This window comes from Canis lupus, chromosome 27, assembly GCF_011100685.1.
Source record: "Canis lupus familiaris isolate Mischka breed German Shepherd chromosome 27, alternate assembly UU_Cfam_GSD_1.0, whole genome shotgun sequence".
NCBI lineage: Eukaryota > Metazoa > Chordata > Mammalia > Carnivora > Canidae > Canis > Canis lupus.
In genome coordinates, this window is record NC_049248.1 from 34261422 (window position 1) to 34288915 (window position 27494).

Sequence of the window (27494 nt, forward strand, 5' to 3'; positions counted from 1 at the left end):
TTTTAAATTTCTTCCATACCAAACATTTTAGCAGTAATTTAAATATTGTTTCCTCCTTCTATAAAATGTTACTAAAACATGTTTTTACAACACCTCCCTAATTATCAGGTAGAGAATTTGACCGGCATCATTATGGGGACTTTAATCAAAATCAATCCTGCATTTATTGGTGAAAGGGGTAGATCTTATAAACTGCCATGCCCAACCAGAATTATACTGCTCGGCTCTTGAGATCTAAATGTAAATCATGGTGACTATAGTTGATAACCCTGTATTATATCATTGGAATTTGCAAAGAGAGTAGAACTTAAATGTTCTTACCAAAAAAACTAATTAATCAATATGTAAAATGATGGATATGTTAAGTAGATGGTCAGAATCATTTAATGACATATACATTTATCAAATCAACATGATGTAGATGTTAAATATCTTACAATTTTCCTTGTCATCTATACCTCAGTAAAGCTGAGAATGAATGACGAATGAATGAATAAAAATTTTGTAAACATAAAAACAAATAATATTCAAGTACTTTATACTTCTTTTCAACTTGAAATTGGGCCATATCGATTGCACATAGTCTTTGGTATTCTATACTTCTATTGAGTATTTTTCTATGTCTTCTCCTATGAAAGGCACAGATGCATAAAAGGCCTTTTCATAAGAGGAAACAGAGGTTTGGAAACCCTCATCATTCCCAAACAGCTGACTCCAGAAATGGCAACTCACCAGGGTGACTTGGTTATTCGTGCACTTGTTTGCACTTCAAAAGGAAAAAAAAGAAAAGCCTGTTTGTTTTCTGATACTCAAGAAAATTTCGCATGTGGCTGGATTTGGAGGAATAATCAAAGGAGTGTAGCTCATATCCAAGCTGAGGCCACCAATCACTCTGGGGAGGTTGCTGACAAGTGGCCCAGATTTTGCAGTTTATCCAAAAGGGTAGATTGTTCGTTAAACAGAAGCCTCATCAAACATTGCCGTGATATGGTTTACATATGAAAAGCTATATTCTTTACTTAACATTCACAAGTTGCTTATGGATTAATTAGCCCATCTGCCACAACAAATGTATTCGTACTTCTTTTGCATTGATTGCTGAAAAATGACTACTTTCCTGCTATCCACTTATCCCTATCGATAAAACAGAAAATAACTTTTTAGAAACAAGACACTGGTTTTTCCATATCTGTATAGTTTTCAACTTATCAACCTGTAAGTGCTGGGGTAAGAGGGAATCCTTCCCAGAGGATAGTTTCCTATGATCAGTTTTTCATTTAGTCACCAGTCATCCGTTCATTAGTTCATCTGAGTGTCTTAAAAATACTTCAAGTTTGACATGATTAAGGCTATTCCTTCCACTTGCTTCCAGTTCCAAATTTAGTTGTTAGGAGGACAAACTATTTATCCTAGAACTTTTACCATTGGCATCTTCTTTTCCTTTCTTATGCTGTGGCCAATTCTGATAACCTCTTGAGGTGCATAATGCTCTGGTTTCTCATTAATCTCAAATCGGGTGGCTCAGTCACCTTTGGAGAGTCTAGTCATCCCACTTTGGGACTGCTAGCCCCTGGTCAAATAGTGAGCCCATGAGTCTTTGCAGTTATACTCTAGCTGCTATACTCTTGTTGCTCGGTAGTAGCAGAACCAAATCAATTTTGACCAGTTACTAAAATGCCATATGTTAGATTGATAGAGGGAATCATATCATAGACTTCCGTGTTTATTATGACATCTAACCGCTCACCTGCACCATTCAACAACAGCTTCACTAAAAAGTCTCTTTCTTGGGGCATCAGGGTGGCTCAGTGGCTGAGCATCTGCCTATGGCTCAGGTCATGATCCCAGTGTCCTGGGATCAAGTCCCACATCAGGCTCCCCACTGGAGCCTGCTTCTCCCTCTGCCTATGTCTCTGCCTCTCTCTCTCTCTGTGTCTCTCATGAATAAATAAAATCTTTTTTAAAAAAGTGTCTTTCTCTAAAAAAAAAAAGTGTCTTTCTCTATGCCATGCTTAAATCAAATTGTCAGCCTTTTTGAAACCCTCTGCCAACTTCAAACTCAAACCCCATTTTGCATATTTCTCCTTTAATTTTCAAGTTATTTCTCCTCTCTCCCCATCAGTGTTGCTCCCAATCCTTTTTATCCAGTTTTTCCTCCTGAACATTAATGTCCCTGTTACTCTTTTGGCACTTTTGCTTCTCTCCTTTTAGTAGGCACCTAGAACATTTTGAGCCTATACCCATGACTGCCTATATTATATGGAACACCTTTAAGAGAGGGCTTCTCTATCTCCTGTCTCATTTCACAAAACAAATATAAATGATATGTAGGTTGTACAAAAGCAAGGTTGGGACAGAGAGGGAAGAAAGGAGGGGTGGGAGGAGGAAGCAAGGGAAGGAAAGGAGGGAAAGAATATGATGGAAAAGAAATAGAATGATAAGAATATGGCACCATGAGTACCAGATACTGTGTTGTTGGTTTAGGATTAGCCACTTGGAAAAAAATGAGGTTTAGCTATTAATTTATTTATTAATTTACCACAGACTTTTTTTCTATCGGTTTAAAACCTCAGATGTTCTCCCAATGTTCTTCTTCCTAGCTGTAACTGATGATAGCTCAGCAAAGGAATTGCCAGAAAACTCCAATTAAGCTATTCTTTTTTGTTGTTGTGAAAGGCATAATTTATAAAATGGTGACCTTTTTGGTAGGCTAACAGTATGTTGATGAACTTCAAGTGAAGTGAAAAAAAAAGTGTTTTGTATCATCAGTGCTTACATTTTCTAAGGGATCACGTGGGACAGTAGAGCCTTTAAAGGTCATAGACTTCTTTACTTTGAGAGATATTAAATAGCTTATGAAAATAGAGGTCAGCTGCATGATAACTGGAAGAAAAGAGCATTCCCAATGGGGAAGTAAGATATTTGAGATTATATTGACTGTCCTTTTTTTAAGATTGTATTTGATTGTCCTTAAAGCAAAAAAAAAAAAAAAAGAAATTTGCATATAAATGCTAAATTGTAAACGAATGAATGTATAGGTTTTAGAATCAATAGCTATTGATCTTGCTGTAAGAACGCTAATATTGTCTGCATATACTAAGCATTATAAGAAGAACTAATTATTGTACAGCTTACAATACTCTTCAGTAATTTTTATGTTTCTGCAGAAATTGTTATACTTTTCTGGATTTTGCAGAAATAATCAGTAAGGAACTCACTTTTTAAAAATTATTCTTGCTTTGAAAAATCACTAAAACAAGTAAGAAACAAAGGAATACCAAGACTACGTGGTAGGCAAGGTGCTAAGCCACCTTGGGGAGGAAATAGAATAATGGTATTAGTCTGCTCACTACTTAATGACACACAATTTATGCATTAGAAGGATTTAATGTGTGACTGGAAGACACGCTGGCCACAAATTATTTTTCCTTTTACCCTCGTATATTGCTTGAAGTCCTTCAAAAAGGGCACTGTCTTCTTTCATTCTACTTCTATTAGAGGTTACTTTAAATGCCAGGCGTGTAGGAAAAGGGAACATATTGACATGTTCCAGTAGGTTTTAAGTAGTCAATAATGGATTATGACCAAGAATTCTTTGCAGAATGGGAAGGATATAAGACTTTGCAGGAGTGGATAGTCACTAAACTGAAGGGGCACCATAAAGCAGAAGCCTGGAGACAAAGGACAATTTCTCCCTATCACACAGATTTTGGCAGAACAATCTGACCTACCACTGGACCATCTTCTACAACCCCGGAGTTCATAAATAACTGACCGCAGGAGGAAACATAAAGAATGACACCATCCAACATGAGGGGCTAGATTTTAGGTTGTGTTTTTCCATTCTTGGACTTCACTTGCCACCCATTGATTACACATCCTTAGGGGTGACAGTGGTGGCCCCTTTCCAAATGTGCTGTAGTCCAACAGCTCAAGGAATGAAAGACTATGTCCATCGATGTCCCTTGCTCACATACTCCCATATGCCCAGAGCCATCCAGACATTCCAAGGTTGTGTAAGAATTCACAAATAATATTCAATGTTAGTCCATGGAGGAAAGAATCAGAGTGAGAACGTATAGATTCATGAGTGTGTGCACACAGGTAGGTAACCATTCGTATCTTCTACTGGAGTTTCATACTAGTGATCCAAGAACTACTGGGACATATTTTGCTGGTGAGGAAACTTAATTGCTCGATTTTTGAAGGCACATTAACTCTTTCAGGGCCCATTGAGTAAATTAGCTCCTCCAGGTCATTAAGCCTGTCTCTACATGACATGACGATTTCTACCTAGCATTGTGTCATTTACCCCCAAACACCCCACACTTGCTCTGAGCACACACATATTCTTTGTCTACTCAGGGAGAGAGAATGTGCTCATTTGGATGTCAGCAAGCGCTCTATGACTGCAACTCAGCAACTCCCTTTGCTTCTTTTTAAGGCACCCAGGGATCTCTAAGGATTTGTTGGTGCATAGCAGTTATCAGAGCCTCCCCAACAGGCAGATGGCTTAGTTGTCTAGAAATGGTATAATTTCAGGGGTTTTAAGCACAGTATTATGCCCCCAAGTATCTCTTCCTATTTTCAAAAGCCAACATTATTGATTCATCTAGGGTGGGAACTGTGAAGCAATTTCAGCATGCTGTAGTCCTTTATTAAAACACAACTTCCACGAAGGAACTCTGTTATCAGGACCTGTTTTAGGGAAATAAATTGACAGCTCTTTGAGAGCAGTCTGTACTGCCACTGGAAAGGGTGTTTAGAAAAGTGTGTGAGTGTTTGGAGTACCACAAAGGCTAGCAAACAGCCCTGGCTCTTGATAATTAGGCATGGGAGAGTCTCACAAAAAGAAATTTCTCTCTCCCAAATGCCAGTGGTTTGGCCCTGCTGAGAAGCAGTGGTAGAGGGCAAAGGCAAACGTTCCCTCTTCTCTGTTATGTCCAGGGCTACCTTGGAGAGTCATAAATTGTTATAAATTAAAACAGGTGAGGATCCAAAGAACGTAGCATACTCAGAGATGTTTTAGAGCAGTGCTCCTTTCAAGAGCATATAAATCAGTTGGTATCTTGTTAATATGCCAATTCTGATTCAGTGGGTCTAGGATAGGGGCAGGATACTACATTTCTAATAATCTCTTATGCCATGCTTATGCTGCTGGTCCGCAGACCACACTTTGAACAGCAAGGATTTAGGATAAAATGTACATGACAATAACATTGTCTTGGATTAAAAAAAAATGATGAATATGAAAGAAATTCAACAATACCCAAAGAATTAGATTTCAGGCTGGTGAGGCTTGGATTAAATATTGAAAATCCCACCAAGAGGGACGCTTGGGTGGCTCAAGGTTTGAACGTCTGCCTTCGGCTCAGGGCATGATCCCGGGGTCCAGGATTGAGTCCCGCATCGGGGTCCTTGAGGGGGCCTGCTTCTCCCTCTGCCTCTACCTCTCTCTCTCTCTGTGTCTCTCATGAATAAATAAATAAAAATTTTTTAAAATCCCACCAGGAGGTGGATAGAACATTTTTTAAGAAGATATACTTACCATTTCTACCTATCTGAAGATTTGGGTGAGCATTTTCTCGCCCAATGTGTGATTTAAACTTTTAAATCTTTACTAATGATCCTGATAGCGTACTTCCTAATGAAACAGGAAGCAATTGTTTTCCTAATCTTCACTTCCACGTATTGGTGAAGAGTTCAATAAATGTCAATGTCTGATTAAATATTGCTTTACAGAATTCATGTCAGAGCTGGCTTAAACTTACCCTCCCCACCTGTTATTAGTCTATGATGACAGCCTCTCTGTTCTTTCCTCTAAGATGAGCAATGGCTTTTTATCTTCACAGGTCAATGGGAAGGATCTCTCAAAGGCCACCCATGAAGAGGCAGTGGAAGCTTTTCGAAATGCCAAGGAGCCCATTGTGGTCCAGGTGCTAAGACGAACACCTCTCAGTAAACCAGCCTATGGAACGGCCCCAGAAGTGCAGCTCATGAACGCCAGCACTCAGACAGACATCACCTTCGAACACATCATGGCTCTGGCCAAACTGAGGCCACCTACCCCTCCAGTGCCAGACGTCTGTCCATTCCTGCTCTCAGACAGGTATTTTTTTTCTGTCATTTCTCCCAAAGCCCTATTTGTTGGCATTCAGTGTTTCAGGGAGGTGTTGGAGAGAATCAGTCATGCTAGCAAGTTGACAATTACAGAGACAGGACTCTCAGTTCTGTTTGGAAAATGTCTCCACTGTGTCTATATCCAATTAGTTCTCAGCTGGCCCTGCTAGCTATTTTCCCTGACTTACACAGTTGCTTCACTTTAGGAATCATGCTTGCTGAAGAGCAATGAAAAATTCTGGCTCTGATGAGTTCGTCTTCATATTTCCAGCCATCAAAAGCCTCATGCTACTCATGAGCACTGGTCAGGGAAATAGCTTTTCTCACCAAAGCTGCCAAAAACCTTATTAAGCCTGACACAGAAGTGGCATGTTGGCACTATATTCTCCTCTGTGGGTCACTGCTCTCTTTCACTCTTGCTTTTCTCTTCTTTAAAGGAAAAGTGAGGAAATTAATTTAATTAAAGTGCAATTCTCCAAAGAAAGCAATTACCCAATATATTGAGATGTAAACAAAAGATCCTGGCTGTCAGTGAGTAAGTGTAAAGCTGTGAAATAAGGATCTACTAAAGGAATATTTCTTCCCTATTTTTATCTCATTTAAAGGCAGCTGGAGATATTTTATTCCAATAATCCTACTTGTACAGTTTTGTTTTATGAGGAAGTATGTTTTGTCCCATACATTATGTTCTGGGAATTTTTAAGCAAATATTCAAATATTATTGAGAGTTTGATTTATAAGAACAATAGTCTCTTTAAACTACAACCCATCCTGCACTTCATAAAACACAGATCTGATCAAGCCACTCTAGTGGCTTTCATTAGGTTCATTTCAGTGGTTTACATGCATACATTAGAATCGCCAGGGAATTTTGAAAAGCAGTGTCAATACAATGCCTGAATCCCATGTCAGGCCAATTAGAAAGGCATTTTTAGAGTGAGGCTCAAGTCTGAAAATTTTTCAGAAATCTCCGTAGGCAATTTTAATGTACAGCCATGTTTTGGAAACAACTCCTTGAGACTTCAAGCTCTAGGAGAATAGGGGCCCTGCTTATCTGCTTAGGACTGCATCCATGCAACCACTACTTATTAAGTAGCCCTCTTTATCAGGCACTGGAACTAGGTGCCAGGCATAAAACTGGGAACAAAAATAAAGTCACTGCCTACCTTCTAGAGAAGGAGATGGAGAATACACAGGCAAACAAGTATGTAATATTTATGAGTACAGCCTGACACAGAGTAGCTTTCCAATAAACATTCTCTTGAATGAATAATATCTAAAATTTATTAGCTAATCTGACATGTTTTAGGTAATATTCCAAGTGTTTTACATTTATTAACTCGTTTAGTACTCACAACAATCTTTCGAGGTAGTGCACTGTATTATTACCATCACAGATGAGGGAAGTTAAGTAAATTGTCCAAGGTCACATAGCAAGAAAGTGATAGGGCCACGTACTTAGGCTTCTGAGCCTGAGGGGGTCTGACCCCAGTACCCATTCTCTTAACCAGTATCTGGTATTGCTCTCAAGTCCTGCAGATCTCAGCTTAAGTGCAACCTCTTCTTGCAAGCTTCCTAGAACTGCAATAGGGACGCCCCCCATCCACCCCAATCTGCTCTCAGATTCCATATTTCCCCTGAAGTATCACATTATATTAACATTCCCACTTTACTGCTCTACTCAATTAATAGGGCAAGAATTGGATTTGGTATACCAATAGATTTCCAGCACTTGGCATAGGGCCTGGCATCTGGTAGACAATAAATGTTTATTGAATGAATGAATAAGGCTCCCTTCTTAACAACTGAAAGACAAGAGAAATGCATCAGATGCCCAAAGCAGCAAGCTTAATGGTTTACCAACCCAAATGGGTTTTCAGAGCCAGTCCAAATTTAAGCGAGGACAGTTTACCTGTTAGATCAGTAGGCAAGACGCTGCATATACTGCTTTCGCTATCAGGGTTCACGTTGATTAACCCTATATGGAGATGACAGCCATAGGTCGCAGTGAGAAGGTACTAGTAGAATATTTACATTGACTGTGTGAGGGCCCCAGGAGCATTGCGTCTCTCTTTCTCACCTTTGAGCTAGAGATATGGAAGCTAGTTTATACTACTAACTCCAGTTTTTCAGTAATGTCCACCCTGATGAGGCTTAGAGAAGTCTCACCTGCCATCAACTTGGTTAATTGCATTGACTCTTTTTCACTGACTTCTAGAAATAGAGATGCCCTCATGCCCTTTGCTGTTAAACTGTACTTAGCCTTCATATGGTGTAATGTATAAGATCCATATCACAGCATATAGTAATTTTATAGCATTTCTGTAATTTATTTAAAATATTTTTCCAGGGGCACCTGGGTGGCTCAGTCGGTTAAAAGTCTACCTTTGGCTCAGGTCATGATCCTGGAGTCACAGGATCACGTGAGCTCTCTGCTCATTGGGGAGTCTGCTTCTCCCTCTGCCCCTCATCCTGCTTGTGTGCTCTCTCTCTCTCTCTCTCTCTCTCTTTCTCTCTCTCTCAAATAAATTAATTAATTAAAAAAAAAAACGTTTTTTTTTTCCAAAGTAAGGCATATAAAAAGTCATGTACAATGCCTCAGATCCCTCTCATTTCCTTTAATCCTCTCTGAATTGTCGGGATTATGAAACCCTATGGCCTATAGGAATTTCCAGTGAGGTATCACCATGAATGCTGATTAATATTTGTGCACAGGCCCTCTATCAAAGAGGGGGAAAATGTGGGTTACAAGACAGAACAAGGAAAGAGATATGAAGGAATGAGGACAATGTAAGTGTGTTTTACAATCTGAAAAATATGTGCTTTTGAAAACAGATTTCAAAAAACAGTTTGGGGCTGTGTATTATGAAATTGATAGTACTTTGTTACAAATTCCCCCTTTGGGTAGACTTCAGTCTCAAAGGCCACACACCCATGGATGAAGCAAATCACAATTGGTGGAATGGAAGCAAGCCAGAGAGTATCAAGCATGATGGACCTCGTGTAGGGGAGAAAGAAAAGCAATTGCTCTTTCTGAGCTTCTAGTTCACTTGAAGGCTGGCTTGCTACAGGTCTTATTGCAAAGCAGAGAAAACAAGTGAAAATCTAAAATCAGTGTTAATCTTGAAAACAACCCTTTTGATCCATTTCTATCATATTGCTACATTCCCCATAGCTGCCATTCTCTTCATCCGATGGAGCATGAATTCTATGAGGACAATGAGTATCTTTCCAGCTTGCCTGCTGATGTAGACAGAGCAGAGGACTTTGAATATGAGGTAAGATCATTTTCAAACCTCTTCACATTTCTTCACGATATTATCATTGAGGGGTTATACACAACAAAGAAAAAATTAATTCATTACTGTGGGAAATATTTTGTCTATTACATATCTAGGGTAAGTTCTGTTAAGTATTATTTGTTTAAGCTGTTTGGTCTATTATTTTAAATGTATTGGAAAACATTTTTATAATATAAACTTGAAAATAATTTGCTTGCATTTTTGTTGATTTTTATGAATAATATTATGGAAGCTACATGTTTTCATCCTTCTGTAATATAAGATAATTTTCAAGTAGTGTTTGAAAAAGAAATTATATTTAAAACCAAGACTGTGCTTGCTATTTTCATTCAGTGTACAGCATTTTGGTTTTAATTGATAAACTAAATTGTTTTATATTAGTTATATTTTCTTTCACTTACTCAATATTCTCTTTAGTTGTGACTCAAGTATATACCATAAAAAGTAGTTTCACTGACTTCCTAGAGAGAGAAATGGCCTAATGCTCTTTGTTGTTTAGCTTTCACATAGTATACGCTAGAGTATATGTACTGTGATATATAACAATTCCAAAAGCCCATCGATTAATTATTTAAAAGCTTTCACAAAAGTTAAAGGATTTATCCTAATATTTCCTCTGCTGCTGCAGTCTATAAATCTTTGAAAGGTTTCAAACCAGTCTGACATTTGGAAATAAAGTAGATTGAAGAGGTAAAGAAGCTTTGGTAAACAGGTAGAGAACCCATGATTATCTGCCCTTTTAATGCTTTAGATGATGTCATACAAGTTCAGCAAAATGTTCTTTTCCATTTTACAACCAGGAAATCCTGAAATCTCTTCCCTTAGGAGGATCTGAAATCAAATAAGGCCGATTCAGTGAAGCTTACCTAAAGCAAATAGACGTTTATTTGAAATCTTCCCCCTGCAAAAGTCATTGCTGGGGATTACAGAAATCATTATTTCTTTTTGGCTAGAATTTGGAAGGATGTGCAGTGCTACTTAGTATCTGAGTAGATGGTTTGGGTGTTGTTGTTCTGCTAATTTTTTATCCCTTCTTCATTAAGTTGATTGAGAAGTTTTATTTTATAAATCCATTCAAGGACTGGTATGTACTAAAATATCCATTAAGTTTTGTCTTCTCCTGAAAAATAGATTACAAAATTAAGTCAGTCACTTACCCAAATAATTCAAGATTAAATGATGTTTTTCTTTCAATTAATGAATACTTTGGGTTTAGGGACTGGAATTATCTAAATCACTTCAGCTTTCTATCTAGTTTGTGCCTTCAAGTTTTATTAAAATAAATCTGTGCTCAGGGGGAGAACATGGAAGAAAGACTTGCTTAGGCTAACAGGTGAACAGTAAAAATTATGTTAATTAATTAGCATATCATTGAATATTCCAATACAGACAGATTTCCTTACCTTTCTATAAGACTTACTATAACTGAACCACATCCTCCTTTTTGAACAATATAAATCCCAAATAGATGCCAGCATCAGTATGATGACAGTGGTAAATGCTCAGACAGGTCCTCTGTAGCCTGTAATCTCAACTAATCACAGCATCATAGTCATTAATTTGCTGTCAGCTGTGATTCTCTTGCCAAAGGCATCTTTCTGAGTGATTGAAATAAGAATGTTCCTGTGAAATTTAAATAAGGAAGAAGTTACTGTGACAGGCTTCAATCATGAGAAAGGATGCATTTGAAAGCATCATACATGGTTAAATATGGGGGTGGAGGCGTGGGGGAAATATCCCAAGGATAATTTACCAGGTTTCAGAGAGAATAATGGTTCTACCTAGCACTCCTCAGTCTGTTAGGGTTATGGGGCAGAGTGGCCCACACCATCCCTCCTGGCTGTGTTAGATTATACAGTAAAATCTAGTCCACTGCTGTCGGCAGAGCCGATCGTAGATGCCACAGTAAGTGGGGAGATTTAGAAACGACAGTCCCACCTTCTGCACTATTATACTTAGCAGCACACTGGTCAAGTGCTTCTGTGACCAACTGAGGTGACCTCAGCTGCTCCAGGAGCTCTGAGGATGCAATGGATGAGTATCTTCCAGAAGGACTTCTTCTGTGCCACTTAGAGATTATTACAGAAAACAAGTCCAATGGCCAAAGAAAGGACTTTGTCTCAGAAAAAGATACTTGTTGGGACACCTGGGTGGCTCAGCGGTTGAGCGTCTACCTTTGGCTCAGGGCGTGATCCCAGTTCAGGGAATCCCATATTGGGCTCTCTGTGAAGAGCCTCCTTCTCTTTCTCCCTCTGCCTATGTCTCTGCCTCTCTCTGTGTGTATGTGTCTCTCCTACATACATACATACATACATACATACATACATGCATACATAGAGAAAGATACTTGTTTCTCCTCAATCTAAACACAAACACACATCAACAGGCAATCGGAGAAGTAGAGGAAGATTCTCTTTCCATCTGCCTCCCGTCACTTCTACCTTCAATATTTAATGAACACTTAAAATAGACCAGGCTCATATTTCAGTCTGGGACTGATGAAGCCCCTACAGGGACAGCTTAACCTGTGGGGGAGAAAGGTGAACAATAAACAAATCGGTAAAGATGTGATGCATTAGATGACGGTAAGTGCTAATGGAGAACAATAGCATGGGTGATGGAGAAAGGAAATGTGTGGTGTTGGGACAGAGTGTTGCTGTCTTGTACAGGGCCGGTCAGGGAAGGCCCCTCTCATAGGAACATTAGAGAAAGTAAGAGAGCCAGCCACGTGGCTTTCTGAGGGGGAGAGAGTTCCTGGTGGGGTACAAAGGACCTGAAGCGGAAGCATGCTTGGCCTGTTTAAGGAACAGCAGAAGCCAGTGTTCTCCAGCAGCAAGGGAGAGGCCCAGAGTGGTAGGAGGGGAAGCCAGAGGGAGGAGGGGCTTATCTTGAGGCACCTTTCACTTTTACGGTGAGGATGGAAAGTTGCTGCAGAGGAGTTGAAGCTCTCGCAAGGTCCCTCTGGCCACCAGAATGAGTCTGACAGGGGAAGCAAAGGCTGCATGCAGCAGCGAAGTCAGGCAAGCTGAGAGGAGAGGAGGATGCACCAGGATGATGAAGCTGAGGCTCGGTCAGGAAGGGCAGTACCCAGCTCAGTGCATTTTTGCCTAGATGCCCGCGTTTCCATTATTTGCCTCCAAGCTGTAATATAGTTTGGGCTGCAGTGGTTTTTCTTCTGACTTTTTAAAAGCAAAATATCATGGGCCAAAGGGAAACACAGTTTCTGGCATCCACTGAAACTAGCATAATAAATCCACTCTTTAAAAGACAGGAAGTGCACAGAACTGCATTTCTGAACTTGCTAAAACGCCAACTGTGCAACTATAAAGGCCCCTTTTTAAAGGCCTACTTACTATTGACTCAGTGAACCAAAGCTGATCTGTCTATCTTATGCATACATATTTAGGGACTTTTAGTGCATGGATTATTGACCCAATAGACCAAAACAGATCTGACTATCTTGTAAATACATATTTAGGGACTTTTTAACATGCAGATTATTGCATTGATAGACTGTAACAGCTCCCTTCAGAGCCATGATAGGCAGCAAATGTTTCTTTGGAGATACTATAGTCAGCGTGTCAATGTTATGGTGACTCTGGTGTGTTAGGGACCTCTATGAAATTTTAATGACACCCATATCTCACCATGGCCTATCACCACTTTGCCTAGGAAAATTATTTGACTGGCTTTAAAATTTCCTCACAGTGCTTCAGAAAAGTCTCAGAGGACCAGCCTGCATTAAAAGACTCACAGCTTTAAATGTGTTCTCTTTTAAAAATGATGGCACTTGTCCTCTAATTAAATATGATAAAGGATTTTAATTTTATTTTTCAGAGAAAGAATAAAAATATCAAAATTTAAATAATATACCCATCATAAGAGTCAGGGTGCTCCATGCCACTGAAATACCACTGAGGATTAAGCATCTTCTCCTCTTTATTTTCAACTTTGTGCGTTTTTTTTTTCCAGAGCGAGCTAAAGGTTGAAATAAATCATAAATAGCCCTTAGCAAGTCAGAGGCAGATCTCAAATCCAACCTCTACCAGAAATAATTTAAAGGGAAAGGCTTCAAGAAATATAGAGCCCTTTCATCCAATCCCTAATAAAGATATGTTTGCCCCTGCCTGAGTGCAAGGAAGATGCTGAATTTTCTGCAGCATTTGCCATTAACTCTCAAAAGTCAGTGCTGATGGAGAAGTAATATTGGACTAATATTAAAGTCCAACATTTTGATAGTATAAAACATTAGGTTAGCCAAGACAAGCAAATAATTTAAGCAACACACTTGAAGTCTGGTGGTTTTCATCACCTAAAAATGCCATTCCAAATAATTTCTACACCTCCCTCCTAAGATTAGGCTTACCCAATAGCCTGAATTAAGTGTGCCTCAAGTTCCCCTTCTGGATACATGGTCATCAAAATGAGAAGAAAGTTAGAAGTTGGCTTAAAGAGGTATAGGTAAAAAGGAGAGGAGAGGTACATGTCAGAGTTCTATGTACATGTCACCCGAAAACCAAATTTGGGTTATCTATAAATAGGAAAGAGCACTTAGCATATTAATTAGGTTCTTCTTGGCAATTCTTATGCAAAGCATAAGTAAACCCTTGTGCTATGCTGAGAAGTGTCATTTTGCGAAATTTATTTTCCTGGATCCCTGTGACTACGTGCAGTAAATTTGTGACAATTTAAGTAGATAATCTCTCTCTTACATAGCTAAAGAAAAGAGAATTATGAATCAAAGGAGATGTTCATTCAAAAAAATGGCAAGAGGATAAGTATTAACTAGATTTCAGTCATATCTTTGTGAGCGGCTTCGTGACTTGTGAAATGAACTTAGAGAAAAATCTAGTGTGCTTGTAGAACTTGGTGGCTTCTTTCTAGGCTGTGAGGGTAGAGGCCTTACCTGCCTGTTTATCTTTGCATCACATCAACCGCTACACTCTGGGTGCTCGTAGTGGATGAATGAGTGAAGGAGGATTTCCATTGCTGTCTGCATGGACCAGCTTTTGAGCAGTACAATCCCTTTGTACGTTTTCGTACAAGGGAATTGGAAAAGAACCTGGGACCACCATGCAGTAACAAAAGGTATCCTCTCCCTTTCTAATAGGTATTTCTTCCTTTTTTATAAAGTTTGTATCCTTCTGCAATGTTTCCCTATTTGCCGCACCCTCCTGTCCCTGGTAATCATCTTTTGACTCTGTATGAGTTGGACTTGTTTTTTTTCTTTTTTGAGATTCCACATATAATGATACTATGCAAATTTGTATTTCTCTGACTTATTTCACTTAGCATAATGCTCTTAAGATCCATCGCTGTTGTAGCAAATAGCAGAATTTCCTTCTTTCCCATGGCTGAATAATATTCCATTATACACACACACACACACCCCTACACACACATAAACTACATGTGCTTTATTTATTCATCCACTGACAGACACTTAAGTTGTTTCCATATCTTGGCTGTTGTGATTAGAGATTTTGTTTTTTATGTCGGGGTTCTAATCCAACCATCATTTTTGTTTCAGTTAAATACTTCTAAAGGAAGGGCCAAAATGTGGGGTGATGAGGAGAGAGGAGTAATGAAATAGAATGTTAATAGTCTCCATGCAAATGCATCCCTGTTGATTATCATCTTGTAAGAATCTCATACTTGGTGTGAATTTGATATATCCCCTAATCCACCCCTGTACTTCATTTATAACTTCCTCACCAAGGGATCGTCCAGCAAATTTGTGAAACACAACAATGGGCAGAGAACTGAGCGCCTTCCCAAGTAGCCAATTCTGACTCTAAGAGTCTCTGGGAAATGTGTCAAGGAGTTTGAAAACCAGTGATGGAAAGAAAATGTTTAGGCATGAGACATAACTTACAAAGAGATGATATCCTTCTGTGCAATGGATATTAGGGAAAAGGGAAAATAGTGTGCAGAATGTGCAAGTGTAGAATTTTCAGAATTGCTTTGATTCACTGAATACTTTATATCTCACCAGTCCTTTTTATTCCACTTGTTAGTCACATTTTGAATTATTAATGAAATATCTAAAATAATTTGATACCACTTACCACTGAAGCAATAAAATCATGCATTTAAAAACATCACCTTTATAAGTTCCATTCTTGTGGGAAATTTATTGAATTGAAAACTGATCTAGATGAAGTGTGAAAATATTTTTATTACTTGAACATTTAGGATAAGATGATATTCTATCAGAGTTGGTTCATTGAAGTGTCTATTCATGACACCACCATTTTCTCAAATTATATCAGATCAAAATCTTAACCACAGAGGCCAACCAAGAAGCAGTCATGTAGTGGAGCTTGTATTTCCAGACTCTCTGTGGCATGTTTCTTCTTCATATCGCCACTGCTTCCTCCCTTGTGTAGGATACTATCTCTAGGCTCTTTCTAGGTTCCCTGGGGCCAGTCCCCAGCCTCTGCAGTTCATCTATTCACCACTCACTGCCAGACCAGCCCTTCTCAAATGGAGTTCTCACTGGATAACTCCCCAGTTTGTCATCTTGTGTGTATCGACTCTTTGAATTAACTCTAAATTTCTCTGCCTGGCATTGAAGGTCCTTTGTCCTCCGTCACAACCCTACTTTTTCAGGCATAGTGGGGTCAAACTCTGCAGCATGGCAATACTCAAAGAAAGTTGTGTGCTTTCCTTCCTCTGCACCTTTTCTTATTGAGAATTTCTGCCCCTCAGATGACTTCCTCACACTTTCCCACCTGAACTCCCATGTCTCATTCTATATTTTTTATTTTTGCATTATGCCTTGGGTTATGGTTATTTACGTACTTACCTTTTTCTTCTAAATAGTTTATCTTTTTAATAGAAATGACCACTTCTAATTATCTTTGTATCTCCAGGAAAGCCTATGTAGCTCATCCCTTAGCACACAGCAGGCATTCGGCAGCATTTGCTTGAGGAGTGATAAATTACTGACCATTGCTGCTACTGTTCTTATTTTGTACATGTCCTGAACATAAATACAAAATGTTAAATGGTGGGGGAGGGAGGAGAAGAGAGCTGATGGAAAACAGAAATTTCAAATAAAGTGGGAAATTCTTTGTTTTTTTCTCATAATAATTCAATTAACAGTCTAATGATTAGAGTAAATGAATTTAAGCATACACTTGTGCCAGATTGTAGAAGAAAATTTGGATTTTTTGTTGTTGCCATCCTAACAAGGAAGATGTGCATGTTTAACCTCATACTTAGAAGCTGGAGAACCCTAGTAAATAGACAAGCTAATTTACATAGGTAAAAAATGACCAGAATTCAGCCCCTATTATGATAACCATACATCCTCATGTGCCTTAACTTGTCCCCATGTATGGCTTAGGGTTCCACTTTAATTATGAATAGCACCTTCTTTCATTTTCAAAAATGTCCTAGGTAAATACTACATTGACCTAGTTTCCATACTTAAACTTTAGTTGAGGCTGAGACTTTTAGATCACAATTTATATAATCCTAATACTCCAAGCAGAACTCAGAATTTCTTAATTTGAAAACCTGTGTTTATGAAATTGAATGATTTTCCTAAGTCGTGATTTTCTATTTTTAGAAAAAGTTCTCCTTAAGAAGTGACCAGAAAGAAAATGCTGTAGAATTAGAAGTAGTCGTCAAAATTATTGTAATTCTTTTTGATTTCTTACTGGAAGAAATGAGATTGTATCATTGTTAATTTGTTCATGTAATTTCATAAAATAAGTATGAAGCCTATCTATCATTCACCTCACTGATTATGACAACACTAAACTCTATTTCCTAAGAAAACAATGGAAATCAAATTTCACCTTCCAAATTGGTTATTAAGCAATGTAACCAAGGGCACACTTATTTTACTCAGAATTTAGATATAAAATGAAGATTCCATCTACTACATATATGAATTTTATCAAAATCCTGACATCTACTTTTTTTTCAAAGATACTCATGATACACATTTAGATGATGGTTTGCATTACTGAAAGGTGTTGGAGGTCGTATTTAGGGTGAATATTTGCGTATCAAGTCATTTTCCCCAATATCTCCTATTCTGCTCAAAGAATTGTTTTCATGGAGGCATAAAAAGGAGAGCTGTCGTTTCACTATAAAGCAAATACCAGATACGGATTCCAGTGTTCCTTCCAGAGGCAATATGATCCAGTTGAAAAAGTCCAAACAAGGATATGGTCCCAGTTCTAGGTCTGTCTCTTAAAAGGACCACTTACCTCCTGAATCATAGCATCCTCACATGTGAGCTCCATGGAGATACCAAAGTTACTTGGAATGATTTGTCTCATCTGGTTCTCCCACGTAACTCACTTGAGCAAAATAAGACAAACACATAGTCAGATCGTTAAAATTTTACAAATATTTTAATATTTCAAACATATCAACCCCATTTTACAGGTTTTTATAAAAAGTATACACATTGGTCTAAGGCCACACATTGGTCTATGTCTAGTACTGTACTTTACCAATGGGTAGAAAGTAGCACACCTCTCTAAATTATCTCGGACTTTAACTTTAGTGTTAAGAACAAGCTAACCCATAAATATTTTCCAAGAAGAACTGGCAAATGCAGGCTGTAGGCAATACAAATTGCTTTACTTAAAACAGTTTATTTGTTTAATTAGAGAAAATACTAAAAATAACCCCAGTTGGGATTTCTTTTCCACCAAACTATTGCCTTGGAAAAAATACTGAAATCTTTAAAGAGGAAGTGTTTTATATTTGCATGACAGTTCTCCCTTTTCTCCTTTAGACTTCAGCTCTCAGTAATGCTCTAGTTCATAATTACATAGTGAGTCCACTGGTGTTCACTATGTATTAAATAATTAAACTTAATATAAATAAAAGAGACTCTCGTATGATCAATATGGATGATGTGTTATGAGCCAAAGATTATAGTAAATCCAATATATGTATTTGATATCCAAAATAAAAATTTTAAGTACCATCATGGGCAGTTGTACAATTCAAGGTAACCATAGTTAACACTTTGTGTAGCTCTCTTACCTGGGTACATTATTTTTCCTATAAAATTTCATCTGGGTACTTCCATTCCCCTCCACCAGGGTTTCTTAGCTATAAGGAGCTATAGTGAACTGTGCTATGCATAACCTTCATCTGCATTTTTCCTGTTTTATTGAGATATAGTTGACATACATTGTATAAATTTAAAGTATACAACATGATGACTTAATATACGTATATATTATGAAATTATTACCACAATAAGATTAGTTAACAGGATAAGATTAGTTAACATCTCTACCACTCACATAATTATCGTTTTTGCATGTATAGTGAGAACATTTAAGATCTACTCCCTTAGCAACTTTCAAAGATATAATAGAATGTTGTTAATTAAAGTCATTATGCTGCGTATGAGATTCTCAGAACTTATTCATCTTATAGCTGGAAATTTTTACGTTTTGACCAACACTTCCCCATTTTTGCCACTCTCTAGTCCCTGGAAACCATGGTTCTACTCTGTTTATTGAGTTTAAATTTTTTAGATTACACCTGTGAATGAGAACACAGTATTTGTGTTTCTTCATCTGGTTTATTTTACTTAGCATAATGCCCTCAAGGTTCACACATCTTGTTTCAAATGACAGGATTTCCTTCTTTTTATGGGCTGAATAATACTCCATGGTATATAAATATATATACCACATTTTCTTTATCCATTCATCCATCATTTGATGCTTAGGCTGTTTCTGTGTCTTGGCTAATGTGAATAATACTGCAGTGAACATGGTATCTCTTCAGTTTCTTGTATTTATTTCCTTTGGATATATAAACCCAGATTATATTGCTGGATTATACAGTAGTTCTCTTTTTAATATTTTGAGGAACCTCCATATGTTTTTCATAATGACTGTAGCAGTTTCCATCCCTACCAACAGTGCACTAGGGTTTCCTTTTCTTCACTCCCTCACTAACACACTTGTTAGGTTGTATGTTGCTCGTAAGTTATTCATGTGTCTTCTAGGTTATTCAATTTGTTGGTGTGTAATTAGCAGTCTCATGATCCTTTGTATATCTGTGGTTTCAATTACGTTTCCTCTTTCATTTCTGATTTTATTTGTCTGAATCTTCTCTCTTTCTTTCTTAGTCTAGCTAAAGGTTTACCAATTTTCCTCATCTTAAAAACTCAGCTCTTACTTTCATCTATTATTTCTATTGTTTTTCTGATCTCTACTTACTTCTGCTCTAATCTTTATTTTCTTGCTAACTTTGCTCTTAGTCTGTTTTTCTTCTTTTTCTAGTACCTTGAGGTGTGAAATTGGATTGTGTATTTGAATTCTTTCTTTTTTTAATGTTGGCATTCATCACCCTAACTTCCTTCTTAGGACTGCTTTTGTTGCATCCCATGAGTTTTGGCATCTTGTATCTTCATTTTCTTTTTTTTTTCAATGAGTTTTTTTATTTTCCTTTTGATTTCATCTTTGATCACGGGTTATTCAGCAGTGTGTTGTTTAAATTTCCACATATGTGTGAACTTTCCAGCTTTCCTTTTGTTATTAATCTCTAGTTTCATACAATTGTGGTCAGAAAAGATACTTGATATGATGTCAGTCTTCTAAATTTTCTAAACTTGTTTTTTAAACTAATATATGATCTATCCTGGGGAATGTTCTGTCGTATGTTTGAGGAGAAAGTATATTCTCCTGCTGTTAAATTGAATGTTTTATATATGTGTGTTAGGTCCATTTCACCTAAAGTATATTTCGCATCAAATGTTTCTTTACTGGTCTTCAATTTTTCAGTATTTCCTTACTGATTTTCAATATTTCCTTATTGATTTCTTATTAATGATCTACTTACTGTCAAAAGTAGGGTGTTGAAGTCCTCTATTATTACTATATTGTAATCTGTTTCTCCCCTAAGTTGTGTAAGCATTTGCTTAATATCTTTAGGTGCCCTAATGCTGAGTACATGTTAAATTTACAATTGTCATATCCTTTTGATGATTTGACTGCTTTATTATTATATAATGACCTTCTTTGTCTATTGTTGCAGATCTTGACATAAAGTCAAGATCATATTTGACATAAAGTCAAGATCATATTTGACATAAAGTGAAGTCATATTTTATGAGATATAAGTACAGCTATTCCTAATCTCTTTTAGTTTCCAGTAGCATAAAATACCTTTTATCATCCTTTACTCTTTGTCTAAGTGTGTCCTGAAAGCTGAAGTGAGTCTCTTGTAGGCAGCATATAGTTGGATCTTTTGTTTTTTAATCTAGCCAGGCACTCGGTGGCTTTGGATTGGAGAATTTAATCCATTTACATTTAGAGTAATTATGGGTAGGTAAGGACTTAGTAATGCCATTTTATTAATTGTATTCTGACTGTTTTGTAGTTTGCTTGTTCCTTCTTCCTCCCTTACTGTCTTCTTTTGTGAATTGATGAATTGACTTCGTGATGGAGGTGGACATAAGAAGAGACAAAAATGTTTCTTAGCTAATGTTTGAAAAACATAAGATAGTACAATTATTCACACAAATAAGCACAAGGTCTGAGTTTCAAGCCTTTGCACCCTCCTTCATTTACCTTATTGTATGATTATTACTTGTTCCCACTTTGGGCTCCCCCATTAATTTCTGAGCTTCTTCAGTGTGGAGGACCTTGTCTTATACATCTTTTTCTTCCAAGTATCAGGCACACAGTGCAATTATTGAAACCATAACTAAATCTTAAATATACTTCCAGGTGGCAAATCTAAGGTTTATATCACTAAGGAGGTTTAGTGCTATAGCTCTTTAGATGTTTTCATTTTTTCATATATTTGTTTCATTACTCAAATGAAATATTAAGGAAAATGTAATTTTTCTAGTTAGAATTGGAACTTACTATTTACTGTCCTAATAAGCATACCTAATCATATCACACAAACACACACACACACACACACACACGCATATCACAAAGCCTTTGACTCTGTCTCTTAATTGGCTGGTAGGGTATTTAGAATGTGGTGATGAAGCAAATAAATATTTTAGCTCATTTTAAACCCAGAGAAAAATGTCAATTATAATAATGATGTTTGCAGATGAAGCACTGAACAGCAGTATTTTTAAACACAACAAAAATATCCACACCCATAATCATCAGAAATGAAATAGATTGAGAGAATGCAAAAATGAATAGCACAAAGTCAGTATCACTTTTATTGAACTGAAATATGACACTTAACTATATCATTGGATTTTAAATGACCACATTTTATCTCTTAGGACACTTAAGGCAGTGTGTGTTTGTACATGGTCGATGTAAGTTATAAAATCCATTGTTTCAAAATCCAAGACTAATTGTGAGCTGGGGTCCTACAGCAGAAATTATTTACCAGCCAAAGTTAAAATTTGACTAGTTCTACAAATATCTTACCTGTGGTTTTATTTCTTTGTTCATGCTCTTTTGTACTATTCCCTTTTCATATTTCTATTTGTTTTTCAGTAGCAAAACCTTAAAAGTTAAATCTGTAAATTTTTTCTTTGTTCTGTAAAACACATTGAAACTATTGGCTTTTTCCCTTTCCTGAGACCAGGTTTTAAAGTTACCGATTCTACCCCAGTATAATGGCTTCTATAGGAAGCAGTAACAAAAGGGGGATTGCTATAAATAGCTTATTTTTAAGAAGTGCATACTTTAAAAAGGAAAATCATAAGAACTCTTCTTTCACATCTAAAGGGATGTTTATATGCAGTCATAATAAAAGATACTAGAGGCAAAACTTTAAAATAAAAATGGATAAACACATTTAGATAAAGAGTAAATAAGTAGCATTTGGACAAAAGAGAATTAAAATTAAGAGAGCTTTGACATGGTGGAATATGAACCACAGGAAGACCCTAGAAGCACGCCTGATTACTTCACAAAGGAAATGAAGCCCATGAAGGTTAAAGATCTCACCTGCTAGTTAGTAGCAGATACTGAACAATAATTTCTTCTTTTTCATAAAAGAAAAAAAAAAGTATGATGGTAAAAATAATAGATGTTCATTATTTTATTTCCTTATTCAAATTCTCCCTTGGCATGTAACTGAATATGTCTTCTTTCCTAGAGTCTATAATTGTCAAGAGTATATAATATTTCATCTCCTTTTATAAACAAACTAAAACTAACATATCCTATAAAGTGTGATTACCTGTGATTTATCTTAGGATAGAGGTCTAAAACTCCTAAATAACCATTGGAAGGCTAGTGTGTTTTCCAGAGGATGTTTATGAGTAACTAAAGGATCCATGGACAGCTGCTGAGCCTCTTTGCAGCCAGGAAGTTCATAATCCTTAAGAATTTTCCCTTCCTTTGACTTATACATGAATACCTGCCAAATAAAGACAGTTGGGAATCCTTTTAAGCAAAAGTTTTAAATATGCTTTAGGAACATGTGAGCAATTTATATGGCAAATTTAAAAGAAAACTGTGATTCTCTGACTGGAGATATCACTGTTTCTAGTTGGGAAAGATTTAATGGCTTCCTGCCTGCTTTGTACAGAATACAATCTCTTTCTCCAAGATGAAAGTGAAGGGGACTCCAAACTCTGGCTTCTCTCCTTCAGATAACCCAGAGTTCCTATTACTTACTTTCTTCTGTGTTAACCTGAAGGCCAAATTTTCCAAATGCTGTGATTTAGAATTTTCCAACCTTAAATATTTTTATTAGTGAAATCTCATGTAACAAAACCTGATGTTGGATGGGTAAACAAGGTCAAAGACCTGGAGTAATTCATAGAGTTGACAGCACATGTGAATATTCAATTAGTTTTACTGTCTGACTCTCATAGAAGGAAATGATTATTATCCCCTTTTCAAAACCAGACTGGCTATTCCAGGTTACGCTTCTATTCTTTATGTGTGTCAAAAACAGAGAAAGCCATACAGTCTCTCAAGGACTTTTCTCAAGTGCAGAGACATTATTTTTAGGGTCATTTCCTGTCATTTTTCTTAATGATCTTGAACATATGCATAACTGTCTAGTAGCCATAAAACAAAGTGTAGACTTCTGTAATATAATAATGCAATCTGATCTATACCTGATGGAAATCAGATTAATCACCTGAAAAAAGGCTCTAGAACATTTTCTGACATCCAAATTATTTTGCTTATATTCCAACTACATAAAATAAATTACCTTCATTAAGTCCTCCTTATTTTCCCCTATAAATAACCTACCATTGATTTGCAAGAAAACCCCTCAAAAATTTTATTCCCAACAAATCAAGGCCTGGTTGTATCACTCTGATCAGAGGAAAATTATCTTTAGGTATTTGGAATCAGCCTGAAATGGGCTTAAGTCGAACTCCCCTGCACAGTACCTATGTGACCTCTCTGAGCATCATGCTCCTCATCTGTGCAAAGAAGAAAGTATTAATAATAAAGTTTTTTAAGTAAGCTTTAAGCCCAATGTGGGCCTTGAACTCATGACTCTGGAATCAAGAGTCACATGCTCTACTATCTAAGCCAGACAGGTGGCCCAATAATAAGTATTTGATATTAAGTGAGATACTATGTGAGAACATGTAGTACAATAGTTGGGATGGAGATTAGTGATAGATATAAAAAAGATAGATATTTTACCACTTAACCATTGTAAATCTCCATTTCCTCACTATGAGTGGAGAATATTTAAGGAGAATGAAGAAAATGAAACTTCAGAAGAGAAATGACATATGGATGATAGGATCTAAGCAAGCACTTGAAAGGTGAATCGTGAGCTACACACAAGAAATAATACTGAGTGCCACAGCAGACCCAAATATGCTCAAGTGTCCTTTATTAAAAAAACAAACAAGCAAAAAGCCCTCAAATGAAGCCTATTTTGATCTGTGACTTCTATCTTCTTTATTCTTTTCCTGAACATCTTAGAAAAGTAGTTCGACTGCTGCTTTTTAAAAATCTCATTAATTTCTCAACCCATTAAAGTGTGATTTGTGGATGACAAGTACCAGTGGAATGACCAAAGCTAGCTGTACCTTCTACTTAATTAACTTTCCACAGCATTTGATGCTATTGGCCATCTGCATCTTCTTGAAATGCTCTTCTTGCTTTGCCTCCATAATCCCACCCTGCCTTACCTTTTAATTTATAATCCTATGACAGCTCTCCTCAGATTTAATTTAGCTTCGCCTCTCTAAGTTTGGGGCTACTGCAACCTTATCTCTAAGGGCCATGGGGAGGGTCTAGCAGGCTGACCTTCAGCTCTTGGTGTTCTGGACTAGTGGTGAGAATGGGGCTTGTGGGATCCTCAGCGTGCATGACACCAACACTCTCTTGTGTACCCAGACACTCCAAGCTCAGAACCTTGCTGGTTGAGTATTGCTTTAGAATCAACTCCTTGGCTCTCATTCTTTGTTTGAGCTTTAGGCTTTAATGTGATTCTTCTGCCATTCATCTTCCAGAGATTTCTTACAGTTCCCAATCCACCAAGTGTTCTTCTTCTTGTTTTAAAGCATGGTTGTGATTTTTTCTTATACATTCCTGGTTTTGGGAGCAGGAGAGGAAATGACAGCCAATGTTAGGATCAACGTATGTTACTCTTTCAACTTTTGGCTCCTTCCAAATTTGCGTGTCTCTCATACTAGTTGTGTATTCAGTATTTTTCTGTTGAATGACTTTTTTATTTGTTTTAAAGTAAGATGAATTAAATATTAATTTTCTTTTTAGTCTAGAGTAAGGGCAACACTAGTAGTAGTAGTAACAGTGGAAAACGAAAGATAGGGATGGATCTGAAGCAAACTTGAAGAGGCAAACTTGAAGCCTTGATAACTATTGGAATGGAGAGGATTAAGGAAAGGCCTGGAACAATAGAAGATGTTCTTATTGAACATAAATTACTGCAAATAAAAAAAATTCTTGCCAATATTTATTAATGGAGTAAAAGTGTATCATAACTTAAGTATAATCTATACCCTACATCAGAAACTCATCTCAGACCTTAATTTTATAATTTCATGCATGTTGTAGTCAATGAATTAAAGTCATACCCTAATAACTGGGTGAGAGTATAAATTGGTGCAGCCACTTTGGAAAATAGTATAGAGTTTTCAAGAAGTTAAAATAGAACTACCCTATGATCCAGCAGTCCCACTTCTGGGTATATATCCACTATATATATATGTATATAGTGAAATCACTATCTCAAAGAGATAATCTTGGAAACAATCTAAGTGTCCATTATTGGATGAATGGATAAAAGAAATGTGGTATATGCATATGATGGAATAATGTCCAGTCATAAAAAAAGAAGAAAATACCTAGAAGGCATTTTGCTCAGTGAGATAAGTCGAACAAAGACAAATACTATGCGTGCTCACTTATATGTAGAATCTAAAAAGCCAAATTCAAAGACAAAGAGAGTAGAATGGTGACTTCCAGGGACTGTGGGTTGGGGGGAGATGAGAAGATTTTGGTTAAAGCATATTAACTTCCAGCTGTAATAGGAATAAATTCTAGGGGGTGTAATGTTGATGATAATTAACAGTACTGTATTATATACTTGAAAATTGTTAAAAGAGTAGATTTTAAATGTTCTCCCCACCAAAAAAAAAAAAAAAAGGCAATTATGTGAGGGAATGGGGGTCTTAAGAACCTTGTTGTGGTAATTATTTCACAATATACACAAATCATTATATTGTACAGCTTTATTGAGATTGATATTAAAAATTTAGAAAGCTAAGAAAAAAAATAAAATTGCACTCTAAGTTCTCAATCCTTCTGCATGCAAATACTGATCACGGTGCTCCCATAATATGTGATTAAACATGCAGGATTTTTACATTTTATTTTTCATATTCCATTAAATTTGGCTTTTAGACCAAAAGATTTTGAAATGACTTCCACTTCTACTGTGAAATGAAGATGTTTTCCTTTTATCTGTCTGACCCAGTTAAGTTCAGAAATACTTTTGAGTAATATGATATTTCAGATTCTATGTGAGCAGTGAGAGCCAAAAATAAATAAGACACGGACTTCCGTGAAGGAGCTCACAGTCAGATGTGGAAACAGAAAGTCATATATAATTACACTACTGTGAGACATGCGCAATAATATGCAGAAGTGGTACAGAGATGCTGGTGACTAATTCTTTGAGGAATGGTCAGAGAGGAAATGGCACCTGAGAAGAATTTTGAACAAGCAGACATTTAAGGCAAGAGCAAGTACAAACCTCTGAAGGCAATCAACAAGCACAGCTGGTTCAAGGAACCACAAATAGTTCAGTCTCACTGGAGAGCAAGTTTTGAGAAGTAAAGAAAGATACAGAATAAGGCTAAACAAGTATACAGGGCCTAGATAAGGAAATGCCTTTTCTAAACAAAAGATGTTATTTATTTACTTGAGAAAGAGACAGAGACAGCACGAGCCAGCAGAGAGGCAGAGGGAGAGGGAGAAGAAATGGGAGAAGCAGGCCTTTTGCTGAGCGGGGAGCCCAACACAGGGCCCAATCCCAGGACCCTGAGATCATGACCTGAGCCAATCAATACCTATCCAAGTGAGCCACCCAGGTGCCCCTAAAAACCTTTTATATCATAATGAATAAGTTGGACTTTATACTCTAGGCAATGGAAAACAATTCATGTTAGAAGAGCCATGATGGAATCAGATTGGTGTTCCAAATAGACCCAGTTTTGTAGGAATGTGTAAGACGAATTGGGAGGAGCAAAACCCAAAGATGAGACACAAAGTAGGGGTCAATTTCTATGGATCAGGTATGAAATGAAGATGATTGGAACCAAGGTAGGGGCAATGGTAGAGTATAGAATCCAATAAATAGTAGGTTTTTGTAAATAAGCAAAAAATTATATAGGTGGACCATTACCTTTCCCCTGCATGACAAGTGGTTATGAGCCCTATTTTCTTTATAGCCAGCTACTAACCAAAGTCATTCTGGCAAACTTGACATCCGGCATGATCTGTCCTCTTTGATAAATGTTCCAGGGAGTCAAGACAGTCACCTGTCAAAATTGATAAGTGAGGCAGCAGCAGGGACTGCAGTCTTATTTGTAAGGGCACAGCTGCCAGCACTTGCAGCCTGTTTACCTCTAGACTGGTCTGTCTCGCT

At 37.1% G+C, this 27494-nt stretch overlaps 1 protein-coding gene and 1 long non-coding RNA gene across 4 annotated transcripts in view; one reads left to right on the forward strand and one right to left on the reverse strand.

Annotated features, from left to right (window-relative positions):
- PDZRN4 (PDZ domain containing ring finger 4) overlaps window positions 1–27494 on the forward strand; it is a 352120-nt gene that overhangs the window by 283809 nt on the left and 40817 nt on the right. For both annotated transcript variants that reach the window (XM_038577323.1, XM_038577324.1), the window contains 2 exons: window positions 5853–6109; window positions 9296–9398. In XM_038577323.1, coding sequence (XP_038433251.1) covers window positions 5853–6109; window positions 9296–9398 — 360 coding nt within the window. The remainder of the gene's footprint in view (window positions 1–5852; window positions 6110–9295; window positions 9399–27494) is intronic.
- On the reverse strand, window positions 10075–18796 carry LOC119866399. Of its 2 annotated transcripts, XR_005380044.1 has the most exons (7): window positions 18704–18796; window positions 18438–18559; window positions 17648–17740; window positions 16231–16407; window positions 13296–13400; window positions 10826–11045; window positions 10075–10542 (listed from the first exon to the last, which is right to left on the reverse strand). It is a non-coding gene; the product is annotated as an uncharacterized LOC119866399 (long non-coding RNA). The 2 variants fall into 2 exon arrangements; XR_005380043.1 differs by lacking the exon at window positions 13296–13400 and having other exon boundaries at window positions 10129–10542.